General features: G+C 34.3%; 1 protein-coding gene across 2 annotated transcripts; it reads left to right on the plus strand.

Moving 5' to 3' along the window:
- Positions 1 to 5567: 5567 nt before the first annotated feature.
- LOC110440625 lies at positions 5568 to 16203 on the plus strand. 2 transcript variants are annotated; one of them, XM_021483798.1, is made up of 3 exons: positions 5568 to 5716; positions 6654 to 6718; positions 10725 to 16203. In XM_021483798.1, the coding sequence occupies exon 3, from the start codon at positions 11306 to 11308 to the stop codon at positions 13088 to 13090; it is 1785 nt and encodes a 594-aa protein (XP_021339473.1). In that variant the 5' UTR covers positions 5568 to 5716; positions 6654 to 6718; positions 10725 to 11305; the 3' UTR covers positions 13091 to 16203. The 2 variants fall into 2 exon arrangements, with proteins under 2 accessions (XP_021339473.1, XP_021339474.1); XM_021483799.1 differs by lacking the exon at positions 6654 to 6718.
- Positions 16204 to 21040: the final 4837 nt, after the last annotated feature.

Raw genomic sequence — 21040 nt, forward strand, 5'->3', positions numbered from 1 at the left:
TTGAAGCCGACTGAATCTTAATTATCTGTATTCATTTATAATAAAATGAAAGGACCGTTTACATACAGTAAACATGTATTTAGTTATACTTTTAAAAAAATACGTGGACGTTAAAAATAAAATTAAAATACCAACGCAAGTCGAGCCATTTAATGGTAATAATTTTGCTGTCCACGTCTAATAGCAATGTAATATACAAACATATGATGCTTATATATATTCTACCAAGTAAAATGTAATTGAAGCGTTTTCCCCCTGTTTACTTCAGTGTCGTTACGCATATATTAAGCAAGGTAACATAGATAATCTAATTATCTAAATAAGCTGTTCTTTTGCGCGTGCTAAAATTGATCACGTGATGTCTCCATTCCACAATTACCTGTGTGTTTTTGTCATTTCCGACCTAATGAGCGATTTTGTCTTTTGAAAATGGAAATACTTAGGAAGGATTTTTTATTTTAGTTTTAGTCGTCATTTGGTCGACACACGATAAACAATTGATGCTTTTTATTTCAATCAATTCAATCCACCAATTTATCAACATCCCTTGTTTAGACACGAAATCAGCATTCGATAGATTTACAATCCCCATGTTTAAGTCACCTTTACGGTAAGTTCAGCGGATCATTCTGAACTTGAGCTGCACAGGTTTTAAGTAAATTTAGAGCGTCATTGGAAACTTTGTTTGTCCGATGGCAAATCTACAAATACATGCAAAACTAAATGCGTGGACCCTGATTCGACAAATGAAACCAATCATGCGACTCTAGTTTACATTTGCATGATAAATGTTTGAAAGACCGCTGCATATGCATGGTTTAGTGGAAAATAGTACACGCAAGCGAATGGTCTATTGTCAGATAATACATGGTCATTAACCAATACGCCGTGTCATTACATCGCAGGTGAGGTATGATTCTTGTTACTTAACAAAAGAACATAGTACATAATGAACACTTTATAATTTGGAACAAGAACAACATAATTTTTAATGACTTGGCACTCTGTCTAAAGGAGAAAAAGATGACGATAACATTTTCAAGCACATGGCATTACAGAAATAAAACATTATGTCTCAGATATTGAAGCCAGGAGCGTATACGTAACATTGATTCCGTTACATACACACAATCACACTATATATAATTAAGCAGTAGACGCTTACTCTTCTGGAACACCTGGTCTTATTTGCTTTGTATATTTTCAAGGGTCTCCGCGTTAATCTTTCTTTTGTTCAGTTTTTGCCCTCGTTTTATCGATTACGAGTTCGAATTATGGCTTTGTTGACATTATTTTTCTTCACTTTAGAAATGAGGAAATACATAAACCTTTTGCGAGGTCTAGTTATAGGTGTGTTGTTTTTCACTTAAACAAATGTGACTAAACGGAAGACAATTCAGACTTGGTTGGTATTCAATATATGAAAAGTTTCCAGGGCTGTATAAGCACCCACTTGACGTACGCTTTATTGCACAAACACTCTTTATTGTACCATTTTTGTCTATATTGAATTAAATCATCTCTAACGTAAGTATAACATTTATATATAGGATCTTACAGCTGTACTTGAGTTTCCGTTTCATATGAGATTTATGAAACGAGTCTAAGAATGTTTCAATAAATGACAAATTTGTGGCGAGTTTCATAAATTTCATATGAAATGAAAACGAGTGTAAGATCCTTTTTATCACACAATCAAGATTTGTGGCATTTATTCGTGTAAAACGACAATTATCATGCAACATTGAAATGTAAAATGCCACCATTTTGACTCCAGTGCGTAGGTCTGTGACGTCATGTACTTGTCCTAGGCGTGCCGTCACATTTTAAACAATTGAAACTTACAGGGCTGATCATATTACATGGGTTAGTACGCAAACAAATATGACATAGGTATATTCACTGGATAAATATAATCATTACATAAGTGTTATATAACACAAGATGTTGGCTATCGACCTATATCAGGCTCACGGCTCTTGAGCCCTGGGCCTGATATGGTGTAACTATTATAACGTTTTTGTGATGAACATTTATTGTGCGTTATGCATTAATGATAAACACAGCATCATATAAACGAACCATGCTTGTTGTCGTTTTCCATAATATCTACGGTCACTCTTTCACCTGCCATTGTCTACAAACCTTGATTGGACAAACGTTCGGAACGAAAAATACGACAATGCGGATGGTACATGAGATGCTTTGTCGGTAATGACGTCACAGGAAATATACTGCACCACTTTAGTAAACAATAAACTTAATTCGTAATACAACCATTATGAAACAAGTAGTTTTAACTTATATTAATCCTTCTTGTTGGCCCGAATGTTAGCGCGCGGGGGATTTAATGTAGGAGGAAACCGAGGGACCCAGAGAAAACCCGCGTGGTCGGGCAGGTGATCCCATTCCTTTTCACTTCCGATCAGTAAATCGAACCCCGGAGGCCTTCGTGAAGGGCGAGTGCGTTATGCACTGTACAACTCGACCAAAATCAGCCTATTGCCATAGTTCAAACTAACAAAAAGAAGCTATAATGCGCGGGGGAGAAGTGGGTGAGGGGAGGGGAGGGGAGGGGAGGGGAGGGGAGAGGGAAGATGTTAGAAAAAGAGCTGAGACAACAGGAAATGCCGGATGTTATGAAATGAGATCAACAGGAAATGAGATTTCCTCACAATGAGTTAAAAGAGATGTTGTTGGTTTAAATTGTAAAGGTAGGGTCAACGCCTATGGATATTTAACATTAGCGTCGGCACCCACTTGGAATTTCAAAACAAGATAAATCCAAAAAGTTATGGGTATAGGAAGCTTAATTCAGGAACAGTTAGTTTCAGAATTCATTTTATGATAAATGGGACCTCATTGACTTACAACTGTGTATATATTAAACGTGTGGTAATACAATTCCTCCTAGAGCATTTAAATGACATAATTACTATAAAATTATATCATCATCGTGCGCAACATATTCATACTGTTATTTTGATACCGAATACTACATTATTTCAAGAAAGAATTATTCTTTTTATTGAAGATTAAAGCAGAAAAGTATGTGAAATTTTATTACTAATGAGAAAATTTCCATTTTTGACACGTAAATTTAAATAGTTCTAAAACTAGTCTATTTTTCATACTTGATTAAAAGTTGACTACCAATAATATCTTTCAACATCAGGAATTTCAAAAAAAATGACAACCGGTAAATTTGTCATATAACACTTTTGATTCCAAAAAAGAAAAACAGAGCTTTCTTTCCACCTTTTCTTTAACTTGTGTTTCTTCATGACCAAAGGTCTTTGGATCTTGATATTTGGCAAGTAGGTTGTTCATGTGAATGGATTTAAGTTTTGTAAACGGTGATGACCTTGAGCTTCGTTCAAGGTCACAAACATCAAATGTGCTAAAAATATTTTTGTATGGGAAGTCGGACAAGGATATCTTTCCCTGCTTTATTTGTTAGGACTTAACGATATAAATTAATGTAATATTCCTTCATACTTTGTTTAATGAATGGCAATAAGCAAAAACAAAGAAGGAATAATAACTAGAACTGTAAGGACTAACTAATATCCCAGCTCCTATATAAACCAGAAATGTAAGCTTAAGGCTAACTAAAAGCATTGCAAAGCAATCCATAGTCTCCCACCAGTAATTATTTAAATATATATGTCACTTACATACTTCCAGTATTCCCTCTCTATGCCAAAACATACTTCCATACCAAATCTTGTTAGCAGGCCAGATGAACCAGTTTTGCTGAATCGTCCTGGTAGTTAAGGAAGAGTTGTCAAGTCAAAGATTCTTAACAAAGGATCATAACTCCTTAAAAAGGGTCTAAATGAAAAAAATACTCCCCTGATGCACGTACCCTGATGCACGACATCAGGGGGTAACTACCATATCTGTAAACATTCATTGAAATCGGCCCCATAGCTTTGGAGGAGTTGACTGGACAAGTATTTTTTCAACAAAGGGCCATTACTCCTAAAAAGGGTCAGATTGAACAAAATAATACCTGGATGCACACCATCAGGTGGTAGTTACCATATCTGAAAATTTTCGTTGAAATTCACCCCTTAGTTTTGGAGGATGTGTCCGGACAAGGATTTTTCAACAAAGGGCCATCACTATGTAAGAAAAAGGCCAGATTGAAAATATAATGCCTGGATGCACAACTGCAGCTGTTAGTTATCATATCTGGAAACTTTCGTTGAAATTGGTCCACTACTTTAGAAGGAGTTGTCCGGACAAACGTTTTATACGGACGGTCAGGTGGACGGACAAGCTGATTCCAATATCCCCCCTCCCTAACTTCTTTGGGGGAAGGATAATAAAGTGTATCATAGTTTTAATATTAAGATTATTTATTGTTTTTATATAATTGCATATCTTTGTCTATAACACAATTATAACCTTAAGTAGTTCTCCAGAGGAAAGATTACTTTGGTTGAATACATATTCATGAGTTATTACTGCTGCACATAAATTTAAAACATGCGTAAAATAATAAAGTGGTTTGGTATGATACAAAAACAGAAAATGTATTGGTATTTACCATAATAAACCTTGATAATCAAATCTTCAAGATTATGTGAAATTGGGCATTGATCATGTTTGGCATGCTAAAAATGTACTTTACCGGTTTTGATATTATATAAAAATGATTCTGTAGACAGAATACATATATGGGTAGTTTTTTAAGAAGTTTGAAATATAGACTACCATTGTAACTATATATAGGCAAGTTGACAATGTTGGTTATATCTTAAATATTGTGAAACTTTTGCATACTTTTCTTATTAAAAGTATCACTACGCTTACTTCACCTTCGCCTGTGACATTTATCTGTCATTTTGTTAGGTAACCCCCGTCACTAAACCTGGTGTTATGCAAGGAGGTCCACTACGGTTATCAGTAGCAATTATGAATAATCATTTATACAGTTATTGATAATTTTTATGTATCTACATATGGCAAAAGTGGGGCCAAATGTTGACTCCATCTTTCTATTTTATATGCGACAAATATGGACATTTTCATATACCAGCTTGTACCAACTCTCGAATTATACCAACCCTTGGGCTGATAATTGTTCAGTATATACCATAAAATGGAAACTTAACCGAAAAAATTGTATTTGAGATATTTAAATGTTATCTTGACATTTTCAATAATGTGTCCGACATCTTTTGTACAGCGTAGACTTATCGACTCTGATGATCAATAAAACATAACAATGTAAGGATTCTTAAATCACTCGACCTTCAGTCGAATACAAATCACATACTCAAGTCATTAGAATATCATTTCCCTAACACATACACCCTTGCCTGAATGCTTTAATTATATAGTTGCGGTTAAGTCCGTAGGGTCAAGGAATAAACTCGTTCGGTGTGAAACATAGCGGAGCGATATGCCTTCTCCATGGTACAATAACAAAAGATCAGTTTTAATAGGTGGTGTCGATTTCCTAACTCGATCCATCCTTAAATTCGTTTAAATGCCCTATTGCCATATGCTATGGGTGACAGGTGAACGCGTTAGAGTTAAGGTAAAGGGTCGGTGTTTAGTCTCTCAATCGACACTGGTGGTAGGGACACTCACGGATACCTGCATTAGTTGGATTATGACAAGTTTCGATAGATGAGCGAGATTTATAAAAAGTATCACATTTTGAATGGGAGAACATTAATAGGACCAAATTAACTGACAAACGGTGAGTAGAAGTATGTGTTGTTAACACCACTTTATGTAAATACCAGCAAACGAACGTCATATAACACATACATTATAATTATTTCATATATATTTAAAGATATACCTAACAGGTAGCATTTTATCAAATTACCCCATTGATCTATGCTCGTTTAATGATTAAATGAATATCAGTTTACCCTCAAATACCAATACAAGGGGACCTACTTAAATTTCTAAGGTATTGTTACTTTAATACACGTTGTATTTTATTTGTTATCGATCTTTGAATCGCATATCACAGTGGAAAAAATCTTCCGACACCCTAGTATTTTTAATCATGTTGTAGCTTTCTTAAATTTATCTCAAATATTTCTCGTGTGTTTTACTTTCAGTTCAATATAAACTTTCAGAGTATATTTTGATATTCTAATCTCTAATGAATCGCATGCTTTTTACTTTTAACTCAGCATTATTCTTGTATATATCAATTGTCTTAAAGTACCTTCATATGAGTTAATTCCAAACACACCACTTAAATGATGTTATACACTTATCAATATAATTTTCACAGTATTTGTACAAAAGCACTTGTATTAATACGTTGAAACCATTGTCACCTGTAATAAAATATGATTGTCACTTTGGATTGACATGCCTGAGATTGATAAGACAGTTATGTCAACATTTCCCCGTTATCGACAGTGTCTATTGTATCCAACGAACACTTCTCCCGTTAATCCTTTATATTACGAAACTTCTTAAACAAATCTCACTCAAACGTCAATATTGGTAATATTTACTAGTATTTAGATCAATATTTTATTATTAAGACAACACTTGATTTTATCGCTAGGTGTGTGTACTTTTGATGACATAACGAGACATTCTTTACCTTATCTATACTTTATAAGAGTGACGCCAATGTAAACTGGTACTCTCTCATTGTACCGTTCTAGAACTAAAGAAGGCCGTAAGCGTAAACCCCGCACTTGACTTTAGGAAAACACTGGATCGGCTCACGGTGAGTCAAATGTGTATATTGCTTGTAATTTGAAATATCTATTACCACGACAATTTAGTTGAGTGTTGATAGACATAATTCCGCCCTGTTTGTCATGTTTTATACAGTTGTAAGGAGATAAGGACGAGATCAAATAACTCTGAAACGTTTGTCCTTTGACTTAATCATTTAACAGAGAAACATATTGAGATGTATGTTTACCCCAAATCGAATACCAAAAGGTGTATGAGAAACCTTTAATATTTTGGAGAAGTGGGATGTATTAAAATCCAATATTATTTATACAAATCTTTAAATATATTAATAATAGAATATTATTTTAAATTTTTCCTTGCATAAACACATCTAGAGTTGGGATTATTTATTAATGGGGTATTCACTTCATATATACCACAGAACATGTCCTTCGTAGAGGGAGTGTCTTAATAAAACACCATGTTGAAAACTACAGTGCCTAGTCATAGTTTTCTACCACAAGGGGTTGAGTATACGCTGAGGAAATATTCTAGTTGTTATCATTACTTGACTTCCAGTTGTGGGATTCAGCGGCGTTTGTGAAAACAAACACGTTTATTGTGTCTTAGGTGATTGGTTAACGACATAAGCTCATGTATGTGACATTATTGTTTATCATTAGGGCTTCGTTAGGGTGATTCTGTTGAAATGTACATTTCTTAGTAAAGAATACGAAAACTTGATATTGTATATCAGGATATAGATAGTTCAGCACTCCTATTCGGGCAGGAAATCCTGAGGCTTTTTTCTCTTTAGACAAGCCTTGACAATAAATTTTTTCTGTAAAATGTATGTCCTTTTTCTCTACACACCTGTTAAGACAATTACAAGTTTCTGAATTTATAGAGAGTTACAATAATAGGTTCTTTTGCAAAACAATATGTTAAAAAGCATCGTGACCTTAGCGCAGTAAGTGAGTTTAACAAACAATTGGCCGGGATCGATTTCCTGTAGCAGAGATATTTTGTATTAAGAAGAAATTATGATAAATATCTTTCGCTACAGTAAATGGACAAGCTTCTCTAAACGAGAAAAAAAGTCGCATATATTCGATTGATATATATGTACAACATGTTCCTTGTTGTTTCCTCAGCTCCTGTTTTTTTCATGACTACCTGGTTTCATATCCAGTTTCTTGTGATGGTGGATGGTCTTTCCTGTATTTTTGGTGCATCTGTCATTCCGCTAAAACGGGAGACACATCTGTGAAGGATGGGAGAAATGCTGATCATCGATCATTATAGCTGTTATGCATTGCTAGTAAGAGGATATTAAAGGGAACAAGTTGTAACATATAATCGATTCATTTCGAACTCAAGATTTTAAATCTTTACTATTCAAATAGATATTAAATTTCTGCTTCAAACCACAAAACGATTTAAACACAGAACAATATTGTTTACAGTTAAAAACATGCAATCAAAACTTCTTTTTGTAACTTGCTGTCTATTTACATATACAAATATTGTTGTCTACAAAATCACCGACATCAAAGATTGCAAAGTGTAAATAACACAATTACCGAGAAGTGTGTTTATCTAACAACTTGTAACGGTGAAACCCTCCGTATAGAACGCCATACGTAACCTGACATTTACAAACACAGAACCACATACCAAAGTCAAAGGAGAAATTTCGTTTTATCTGCGAACCACCTAACATTATGTAAAACACGGTAGATATTAAGGTGTTACTTGAATTACAAAATGAATAAAACATGGAATGGTATTGCTTAATACCGGTATCAATTTTCCGTAAATGTATTGTATCGGAGTTTAAAATTCTATTCAAGAGTAGAAATTGTCAGTACTTGTTCTTTGGGATCCAAAGTCGCATAACATTATAACGTGAGTCACTCATGCATCAATGACGACGCAAGAAAGCCAAGTAGATTACAATCAGTCATTTTGCTATCGTTTACATGTAATACGCGCCACATATCTTCAAAGGGGGGACTTCATTCACATTCACCAGACTAAATGTACATTCCGTATCCAGATACGTATTTCTCTTCAGGTGAAAGAGCACTTCAGTTTATATTTATCAAATATTTATCTAGAGGAAACATGGACATGCAGACCACAGGAGTAGGTAGTGTACGCTAGAATCGATAACGACACGCTCGTGCACTTGATGGTTAGATTTATTGACTTTTGGAATGTTTTTAAATTGATTTTTCCTTTGAAGTGGTTCAAACGTATTTCCTTCATTTTTCATATCCCATGTAGAAAATTTGTTTGTAACCAATCCGTATACTGTTATGATCAATTGAGTTAGGATCGGAAATATGTATTAATCATATTCTTGTATGTTTTAATGGTTCAATAAGGCAATGAAGCAGACTCGATCCACTTAGTACATGTTAATGTATTAGAAAAGTCAGAAATTCGGTTGATGGTAAGAAAAAATATATACTTATACCTTAGTACCTTAGTTGCATTTCCGTTTAAGGTCTGTTTCTATTTATAACATTACTCTCATGCAGTATAAAAGTATGTGTATGCTATAATTTTCCTTTTAAAGTACGGGAGGCAATAACCAGACAGATAAATATATATTGCGTGTTTTAATTGTAATGGCATATGATGACATTACACGCAAATAAATTATGTACATTTTTAGGGCTGTATGTATGGCAATATTTCGTTTGGTATGTTCGCGGTAAAAATATTAAGAGTGGCGTTATTTATTAGGACGTATTGCATAACTGACTTGACATACAGAGGACTGGAGGGCTTTGCGAAATCGACTACCGTAATTTTTTGCGTATTGTCCGCGGTCTATACAGTTTTTTTACGTTGAACAATGCCCTTAACGGGGTATCTGATGAAGTGGACATTATGTCGAAATGGTTTAAAAAAAACAAAAAAAACTGCGTGCAATGTGATTATAATCAAATCCAAAAATAAACATCTTCAGATATTGACAAAAACATAACAAAGTTACAGACATTCTTATGATTTATCATAGAATTTATGTATGAAAGTTGGTTCATATTACTGGCACTTAATTATATCGACTTTGTGGAGTACTTGAAAATTCGATTATTTACATACATGTAGTTACATACAAAAGTAATAAGTACAGGTGAGAACAACATATATCTGACGTTAGAACTTTACGTTGTATTCCTTGTGTAAAACAAACAGTTCTTAAGTAGCCGGAGCGGGCAGCCTGCTGACGTTTTGTTCCTAAATATGATATTTTGAGAAGTGCGGGCAATTTAACGGAGCGGGCAATACACAAGATATAACAATACTCGCGAATATACTTTGGTATCTTAATTGACGATTTTACAGTATACTAGTATGTATATTATATTAACTACATCTTCAATAAGATTCATCAGTGTGGACATATGTAATATCAAAGTTTTACTTTTAACACAAACAATGTACCAATTTAACGTGTCGCGAAGTTTCAATACCGACTGGTCCATTTGTAAAAAGCTATGACAGAGTGAGCGATTTATATTGTTTACCTGTACAACAATATTACGAAATCGTATATTACTTATGTTCGATAGAGAGCGTGTACACACTGTATACACTATATTTAATACGCACATTGTGTAGGAAGTAAAACGTTGATATTGATTTAGCTACAGTTTTGATAAAGCTTTTTTTTCAATGGTTTTCTTTCTATATCTTATATATTAACCCCCTAAATTAAAAATCCACAGACTATTTTTTTTCTTCAAATTCGGTATGAATAATGGTCATTTAGATTGTTTTGTATGGACGAGTTACATCAACTATTAGGAATAATATTTTGTCTTGTTTTCTCCGATTTTCAACCTGTTCCACAATAATTGCACCAGAAATGCACTATCATGAAATTAAATAAAAAGTGTTTCATTACAAATACTAACACAAAAACAAATTTGTTTAACATAAGTAATTTTACTTTGTTTTTATCCTATGTTGATCTTGTCTGATAAGTTAAATAGCCACTTAAATCATATCTCTTAAATCATATCTTTTCCTTACAGGGTTTTGGGCAGATCTCTCGGAAGATCTCCAGGGGGCAACGAGTCCTTTTCAATCTATGTTTGCATTCAAGCATTTAGCCAATCGCTAGCTTATCGACAAGACAGCCCTAACCTGTACATCTAAGACCAACCAGCACGGCACTCGACCAAAACTGTCAAAATGATAATGGCGATCATACACGGGAAATATCTGAATTATATTTATCGATAGAAGGTGTAACAACACGATGACCGAAGCCATTGTTGAAGTGAAGTAGTGTGGAAACACAAGCGAGATATTGTCAGTGTATTCAAGGACACATACGATTTTGATGGATAAGTGTTCACTCAATTATAACTAATTTTTAAATTCCTTCTCATAATAGGCACACATCTACCAGGTACTTCACAGTTAGCGTTAATTTTGCCACATGTTGAATTCTCCTTTACACTATGTGATTAGACGCTTACGTGGTTATTGAAAAGGAAAGGTGATTATCTTACCAATATTTCTTTAATTTTGAAAGTGTATATATTGACAAAAGAACATTTGTTTAGGTATTTGTACAAACTTTCTTTGGCAAAAGATAATTATTTTGACAATGGGTTCGGACAAAGAGAACTCGGAGGTTAGAAACAGTAATTTGAATAAACCCAAGAACAACAAACGCATATCGAGTGGTAAAAAAAGGAGAGCGAGGGACAGTAATCATGTTGTTAGGCCGGTAACATTACAGGAACACCAGTCGAGAAAACAGAAGATATCGACAGAGAAAACCGGACCGGTTCGTAATGTGACCACTCTAGAAGGTTCTTCAGATTCAGAAAGTACAAACAGGGAGGCTGTAACCGGTGAACGTGAAACAACGAACGCAGGTTCATTAACAGAGAATTCAAAAAAGTTGGAAATTCATGTTGATTTGAGGCTAGATCTCTGCCAGGAGACAAACGCTTCGGTTGAAGAAGCCGAAGAAATAGTCGCAAGTGCAAATGAAAGAGACGCAGTGACATGTGATAACAGAAGAGACACAAAAAACCCAAATCGTTGTCAAACAAAGTCGATTGCTCGCAAGGATTCCTCATTAGATGTGATAAATGAGGAAAAGGAAACAAATACCTGTCAAAATGTTATTATCAGGAACGAAACTCTCAAACGGGAAATAACCTTTGACGAGCTAGTGTTAGATGATAGCGAGATATTGAGGACGAGTACTCCCACGGGTGATTCTTCTGTACGCTCTCGCGTAAGACCAAAAACTTGTTCATCAGTTGCAAAACGGAAAGGCTCATTTGGAGCATTTGGAAGACCTAAATCGTCTTTCACTCCAAGGACAGTAAAATATTCTGAAACATGTAGTCCAGCTTCGTGCTGTCAGTTTAGTGATTTTGTCAATCGTCCAGCCACTTCACGCTCATATCGTCCGTCAACGGGAAATACAAACATGTCAAATTCCCCAAGAAGAAATATGGAAACTAGGAGATCATTCAAGATAACAAAAGAAGATCTGGAACATTCTCTTCCGAAAACGAGTTTCTTTAATTGCCACGATAAGGTCCTAAAGGATGCAGGAATCGAGGTTGAGGAGGTTTCACCTCTTGGTGCAAAAAAGCGACAGTTCATGCAGCTATTACAGCAAAGAAATAAAGACAGAATAGAAAAGGATAAGGCAAGAAAAATACCTCCACCGAAAGTGTTGGGCATGCTGGAACTGTACGAACTGGAATGTAGCCAAGATGACTCAAATACTTCATCTTTAGTTAGCTTTGAAGATCAACAATCGAACAACAAAAGCAAGAAAAATGCTAAATCCAGGAAAAAGGGTGATCTTGACGAGGAAGAAATACGTGTTGATTATCAACTGCTGCTGATATACCTTAGGTATGTGAAAGCCAACCCAGCGGAATTCCTTCAGTATCACAAGAAACACGCGGCGTCAGTAAACCTTGTAAACGTCAGACAAGGAGATTCACTCGTGAAATTAGGAGGTATATTCCAGCGTGGTCGACATGGAGTTTCCACAGAGAACATTCTTGTGAAAGCCGTGCATGAAATTAGGCCACGATTCACGGATCCAGGGCAGTGGGCTAGTGCAAATAAGGAGAAAGAGCTGCTAGCTCTAACGTCCACGAAAAAGGAAAATGCCATTCCTCCAAAAACGGAACAAACCAAAAAGGAAACAGCGAGTAACCAGGAAGAACCAAAAACAGAATATGAAAGGATTAAAATCAAACTTGATGGATGGCTAAAAACAGTGACAACAGCACAACTAAATAAAGCGAAGGAGCTGGCCCTTCGGGAGTTAGGGCAGGAGGACATATCACTCTCTAGATGGTGGGTCTCGCTGAAATCATGTAACTATATAAGACAGAGAGGTCACAAAGTTTAGGCTATTGAGAAAAAATACCTCACAGAATTATAAATTATAATGGAATAGCATTATTAAGCACCTTATATTTGATGACGTACGGGAGATTGTAACGCAAGTAGTTAGATTTTGTGTTGATGATTAAACTATACATACTGTAAAAATTGGATCTTTTCGTGATGTGGGAATGTTTGCGTTATGACTCTTTAAACAAATCAGGGATTAAACATTTTCTTCTGAACTGATTGTTTAGAAATCTGTATATCCTATATATCTTTAATCTAAATAATATATTAATTTATATTTGCATTTGGATATTTTCGCGAAAATTACTGAACGTGAAAAACGCTTACATTTCCACACCGCAAACATTTCTATTTTTTATAGTAGTATGACATATATATATAAAGTTAATTTGAAAATTTTGGTAAATATGCTATTTACATCATGTTTCTTGCTCCACACTTATCGTAAATGTCCATATTTTTTATACCTCAAAACAGGGGTATTGCACAGTTCATTACCCTGTAACACGCACGATTAACTATTCCATTACGATAAAGTAAAGGTTCATGTACTTCACAATTCATAGACACATTATGTAAATGTACTTCATTCCAATCTCGGCACATGTTATCCTTATGTTTTTGCATTGTCCCAATTCATATATTTAAAAACATAATTGTATTTTTGTGTTAGGGAGGATTATACAAATGATTATGCAATTCATGCATATAGTCGGGCCTTAATGCTTTCGTAACAGGGAAGAACCGTGAACATTTTTATTTCCTCACTTAGTGATTATGATAACGTGCCAAATTAACTTGACAGCTATATATCCTGTCACACCTGATTTGATATAGAAATTGCCAGTGCTTGTCTATTTCCATATCTGGCTTCCCCAATTATAAACTTCTATACGCCTTTGATTGAATTAGGTAGATACAATTTACGTGTATTCTGTGTACAGGTACATACTGTCGTTGCTAACCGTTCTTCTCCGCTTAACATGTAGTCTGTGATAAATTGTCTTGTAAAGACATACATGTATGTGATACAGTATGTCTTACATTTCCTTCTGTGTATCTAGTTTAAAGACACATGCTGTAAAGTCTGTCTTACATTCCCGTTTGTAAGTTAGTGTAAAGGTATATGTGGTAGATTTTCTCGAAGTTACTTCTGAATGTCTTGTATAAAGGTACACGTTTTTGAGCCTGTCTTATGTTTCCTTATATGTGTCTAGTGTAAAAACACACATATAGTTGAGCTTTCCTTACATTACACTATGTGGATCTACTGTAAAGACACATACTGTATATACTGTCTTACATACAGTCTCCTCTTTGTTTCTGGTATAAAGACACACGTTGTAGAGATTGTCTTATATTCCCTTCTGTGTGGCTAGTGTTAAGACACACGCTGGAGAGCATGGTTTACGTTCCCTTCTGTGTGTGCGGTGTAAAGACACATATTTGAGAGCCCATTCTTCTTTCTGTATGTCATGTGTAAACACACCCGTTGTAAAGTCTTTCAGATGTTCTCCTCTGTGTTTCTGGTATGAAGACAGATGTTGAAAATCGTTCTAACTTTCCATTCTGCGTGTCTGACAAATGTATGTGAAGACACATGCTAGGGAGCCTGGTTTATGTTCCCGTCTGTGTGTCTGGTATTAAGTCGCACGTTTGAGAACCTGGTTTACGTTCTCTTCTGTGTATCAGATACAAAGACAAGCGTTGCAGAGGCAGTCATTATATTTGTTTCTGGTGAAAAGACACACGTTGTAGAGATTGTTGAACATTTCCTCCTGTGTGTCTAGTGTGAAGACACACGCTAGATAGTCTGTTTTATGTTCCCCTCTGTGTGTCTGGTATGAAGACGCACGTTTGAGAATCTGGCTTGCGTTCCATTCTGTGTGTCAGATGTAAAGACACAAATTGTAGAGGCTGTCTTAGATTTGCGTCTGGTGAAAAGACACACGTTGTAGGGCCTGTCTTGCATTAACTATTTATCTGTCAGTTGTAAAGACATACGTTGTAGTAAGTGATATATTAACTCTTCCATCTGTCTGATTTACCTTTCATAGTAAACATAACATACTACCCTAAGTTGAAACCTAGTAATTAGGTAGAGACCACGGCAAAGAGTTATTTTATATAGACCATCATATAGCAGACGTTCAAATATTGTATTAAGTACCATATAGCACAGTTAAACACTTCAGTCAATAAATAACAAACTTTATCATTTAGGATTCATTATTTAAACTTACACGTTTATAAACATTGCCATATTTGTTATAATTTTCAAATATGATTATTATGGTATACTTTTACAATTCATATATTTACTTAACACAGATTAAGAGACACCTTTCTATACAGATTATACTATGTATAGAAACGTGTCTGGTTTCTCGGTTAAACCTGTGCTTTTTTTTATTTGTTATCACGTTTTGAATCCACTTTGTGAACCAGTTTGAATAAATTGAGTACATTTACGAAAATTTGCATTAATTATCTAGACATAATATATGCAATTTTACCTCAATAAGGTTTAATTGGATTCAACAGCGTATATTAAAAGCAAATGTACGTGGTTCTATATATATATATATATATAGTGTGTGTGTGTGTGTGTGTGTGTGTGTGTGTATGTATTTCCAATCACGACTGATTTTATTCAAATACATTGCTATACTATTTTATTTTTTTAAAGATCTAACAATAGTTCAAATTGGATACATAATATCAATCGACTGTATCAGAATAGATAAAAACACAAACTCCTTTGTGTGATATCCTGTATAAGGTGATCGGTGTTTTTTCAACATACAAGGAGATTTTCATAATGCTGCTACTCAAACTCAAAACTCTTTCGACAGGTGACTAAGTGATTCTGCTTTGTTGACTTATGAATTATGAAAGAAACAAGCTGGAGTCTCAAAAAGGTAGTAAAAATGTAAGTGTATCTCCACTTATCGGTAAACAGCTTCAAGGAATAGTGTTATCTCTTTAAAGTAAAGAGCGTTCTCCTGAAAGTGATAAATATTTTTGTGTTTATTATAATGATTTGTATTTTGTTCTGTTGAAAGTAAGGAATTCGGTTGCATGAAATAAATTGGTTCACAAAAGAAAGGAAGTAATGTTTTGTTTATTGTTTATCTGTGTACCGTGTTAATCATAGCAGCGGGTATCCTTTGGGTATTCTAGATCGGTTAAACGGAATGAATGTCAGATCTCGTGTCTAGGAAGGAAATAATATATGGTCATGGCTTAAAGAGTAATTGCTTAAAATTATTTCATATTGATCTTTAATGCACAAATGCTGATAAAAACAGGGAAACACATATTTGACTGCCAGGTAAAATTCCCGAATAAATGCATCCTTGTTTTTTTTCTGAAAGAGCAAATACATAGATAAACATAGCAATATATAAGTGCGAATAAGAAAATGCATATTGAGCAAGGGTGCGTGTCATATACTCAAGTACGTAGGCGAACGCGAGATTATATTGATTTGGAGTTAAAACACTGATATATCCATGTATTAAGTTCAAGAGTTCAAAAAGCAATAAAGGTATTCATTATCTGAGTGCTGCACTGTTAGTTTCAGTTAAAAAAAAAAGACGTTTTAAATATGAGTATGCGCAAGATCTAATCTTCATCACGTATAATATCCTTAAAGCGATCAAAACCCAATTATATAGCGATAAAATAAAATATAAATCATATATATAACATCAAAATTACAACATTACTTGTAACTAATAAAAGACTGAACAACACACTTCTGCAAACTAAGGTGTAAATAGGAATAGGGTTTATTAGTCACCTTATCAGGATATTTGCTTTACCATCAGACGATATCTCCACTCCCTCTTAGGCTCGAGTAAGAATGCATGCACTAAGCCAAGAGTATTTGTTTTTAATTAAAGCACCGCACCCACCATATCCTTGGTTTAAAAGGGAAGTCAGGATTATAAAGCATCGTACATAAGTAATTGATGTACTGATGTCATCAATGCTAAGAGTTTCGATCAACCAATTTTCCCAAATTTAGAGTATGCACTTGTTATTCAAAAGGTTGCACTCTGCTATTTGACAGCGGATCATTCATTTCCAATAAGTGCACAAAATAAATACGTCATTACTTTTAGTAAAAGCAATACGTGCAAAGGTTGATTTATTTTATAGAAGATAATGAAAGTTTGTTATAAACTACGAATGTATTTAATTATACTTTGAGTTAGAGACAGCAGTGCACCTCTCCGGCAATATCAACAACAACACGATTCTTTAATTTGTTTGAAACTGTTCCAAATATCTACAAGAGACTCAGTTCACATACCAAGATTAAACATTCAGGGTCATTTTTATGACTAACACAAAATTACACCACCAGAAACCTAGCAGACTCTGAAACAAAGGGAAAGAGTACACCCATCCACGAAAGAGTGAAACCGAGACCATGATCCGAAACTGTAATCGTTTTCTACTTGGAACCTGGCATGGTGTTACATGTGATCATATCAATGATTTCACAAATATACCTGGGTCATTGTTCACATCACTGAGTTAAGAGAAAATGCTTTTTATTCTTTTGGTTTGGTTTATTTTACACCTTATACAAAACATCTTTTGTAAATAATACAAATCAGAACACCGACACTTTCCATCAGGAATAGAAATTATCTAAATATTATAGAAAATGATTATCTATTTCAAGTCATCCACTTCAAAAGGGGAATAACTCTTACTGCATATGGTCAATATTTTCAGTAAAAAGATGACACAAAACGAAAACAAAGTAAATAACTAAGAAAGAAATAATATGGAGTTCTCAGAATTTTCAGGTTCCTTGAATGATTACAGCAGTTCTGTAAGGAGAAATATGTATCTTAAAAGTAAACTTTAAAGTAAACAAGATTTCGACGCCAGCAAAATAATTCACAATTGTACATTTACTGAGTTTCACCTGTCTGGTGATATACAACGTGTGCGTTATTATGAGAAGTAGAGATAGATAAAATATCTCAATTCAAGAGATTTTGTAAGAATTATTTTTTTTGTATTATTTTTTAAAGTAATTTTTAACGTGCTAAATTAAACACGAACGTAATAAGACTTTTCGATCATTCTCATCGTTTTAAATCTCCTTAAATTTTACGTTGAATTTAATGTGAACTTTTCAGACTGGGTTTCAACAGTTTCATTAACTCCGACTCCTATATAATCACATTAAATTCAACGTGTCATGCTATAAGCAATTTCTGTGCTTTAAATATTATTGGTTATATATATTGTTGTTGACGTCATGGATTTATGTGTATGCCTTCTGTGACGTCATAATGACTTTGCATTATTGATGACGTCATACTTTCTTGTGTAAACAACTATGACCTCACAATGCCTGTTTTCAAAATAAACACAGTCTCCTTATGAACGGGGAATCAACCCGAAAAAGGCCTAGAGACGCTATCTGTCTTTTGTTTTATTTTTTATATTTAATTCCAACACAAGGACTTCTCAATGTTTTCTTTATATATATATATATATAGACGCTTTCATGTAGTAAAACATCAATATTTTTGCCAACGTTTGCTTTCGCATTTTAGAGGATATGCCTATTCATCATTTTCTTACATTTTAGAAAATAAATGAACGGGCCAATTTACGAACTCAAAGTAGCATTACGTCAATATTTATTTTTTTAAATGGAGTGATTTAAAATTACATTTGTAAATATCTTGAACCCAACTTCCTAGCTTACAAAGAAAAGACTGTTTTATATTCTTCTTCATACCGTCCTAACTGGTCAGTTACTAGTCGCGTACCTTTCCTCTGACCTGTAAGCATGTGTATCTCACTTAAATGAGAAATACTTCTATAATTAATACTTTGAGCAGTACAACCCTACGTCTAAATATGTATTTAAGATTTTTAAGTGGCTAATTTTGAAGACATTGTTAACCGTTAACCATACATTGACTTTCATATGAAATTACAGAAGAAGTATGCTTGTACAGACTGTTAGCGCGAAAGTAAACAAGCTGGCCCTTGGGATATATTTAGATAGCCATGGTGGCTAGTAAATGGACTCAGGTCGGTATTAAAAATAATAACCACCCTGTTTATACATTGTTTGGTGTGAAAATTCGGAAGTTCGTTGACATTGAATGTGAACATCTCGATTTTAAATATGCTCGACTATAGCAATGTAAGTGGACATTTTATTTTAACATCAAATAAGAAAATAGGAGCTGATTTTGACGATGGTTCTTAACTCAAGTATTAAATGTACTATTTCTTAATCTAAATGAGCCAAAGAAGATTATATTGCTGTATGATAGCTACCCACTGCATGTTCAAAGAGAGTAAACTCGGTGTCTAAACCCTGAATATATCTATATTTTTGTCTGGTAATGAAATGTCGATGTCTGAAAAAACAATGATCTCATTTATCGTACCAGTGTCATTGTTCTCCTCTCTAGAATACTTAATCGAAATTAACATTAAATCGATCGTTTTATCTGCGATGATAAGGTCTACACGAAACGAACTGGTACTATAGCCACAAACCAGATGCCTATATCGTCTCAAAATCATCGTATGTTTAATCTGTTCTGACATTAATTAGATATGACCATTGCGCCGTGTGGTGCTTCAGTACACTTGCACTCAGTCAGATTGAATATGTAATCAAACAGTGATGCATTCTCTACAAATGATTTGATAGAGTTTCTGAGTTTATGATTGGTATATATTACCGAAATTATGCTAACCTAAAATGCATGTTGACATTATATGCATTTCACCCAGATTTCAATGGCGGGTGTCGTCGAGGAAGCAGAAGACCCTAAGACTTTCGGAACAGTTTGTCTTATTCATCTTGTACTTTTTCAATGGTCTTTGTGTAAGTCATTTGTTTGTTATTATTTGGCCTAGTTATTATTGCTGCTGTTTTCAATCGATTTCTAGTAGGACGAAACAGCTTTATGATACAGTGCAATATTGACCAAATTTTAAATGTGCGTGTGTGTGTTTCATTCATCTTTCAATCATAAATGCCTCACATACATTTTGAATACGTCACTGCAGTATATAATATCCCGTGTACGGTCAAAATTAAGTATTTCAATCTCAGAAATCTCGTGTACAAAGTAATACGTTATTACGATCTCGAATATATCGTTTTCCCCATTTATGTGGAATTCGTCTTTTTCTCCATAGTCCTACTCTCTGTATTTAGATTCAAAGCACTGAATATCGTGTATATTTCAAACTTTTCCATGATCGAACCATTTCGACATATAGCAACACATTGCCGTCTGTATTTTAGAGATTGTCTGCTAGGTCGGTTGAGTAAGTGTAATGTCACTCAAAGGTAAGATAGCTAATTTACACATGCAAAATGTTTGGTTTTCTCAATGTAATGCTTAACTGAAAAGACTTTGCAAGTTAATATTTGGATTATATCATGAACCATATGTATATAATTATATTCAATGGAACAGTTATATATATATATATATATATATTAATAGTATAAAAGGCGTGTGATAACGAATAACATTTGAGGATCGGCATTAACTGGAAGTCTGCGGTGGTATAAACCATGACTTTATCCAAATATCGACCAGGTAATTGTAGTATAAATACCAAGGATACGTCTAAGGTATACACCAAGTGTATGTGTTAAGGCAAATCACGTTCATGTGATGATATCTAGACATGTAACATTTAATCATTAACCGATAGTAATCATATCATCCGCTTCACCCATTCTGAACCATGACTTCACAGAAGGCCCGTAAATAGCTGAAAGATATCAAAGACTCACGGTATCACTATCAATCAATGGTAAATAAACTAAGTTCTCCACGCAGAAAAAATATACTTTATTTTACATCAGAAGGACTGTAATAAAGTCAAAAAGAACAATATTGACACTTTCAGTGTAGATGTTCGGTTA

The sequence above is a fragment of the Mizuhopecten yessoensis genome, unplaced genomic scaffold (assembly GCF_002113885.1).
Source record: "Mizuhopecten yessoensis strain PY_sf001 unplaced genomic scaffold, ASM211388v2 scaffold11185, whole genome shotgun sequence".
Lineage (NCBI taxonomy): Eukaryota > Metazoa > Mollusca > Bivalvia > Pectinida > Pectinidae > Mizuhopecten > Mizuhopecten yessoensis.

Coding starts and splice junctions, on each gene's coding strand:
- LOC110440625 (XM_021483798.1), top strand. CDS start 11,306: ATGGGTTCGGACAAAGAGAACTCGGAGGTTAGAAACAGTAATTTGAAT.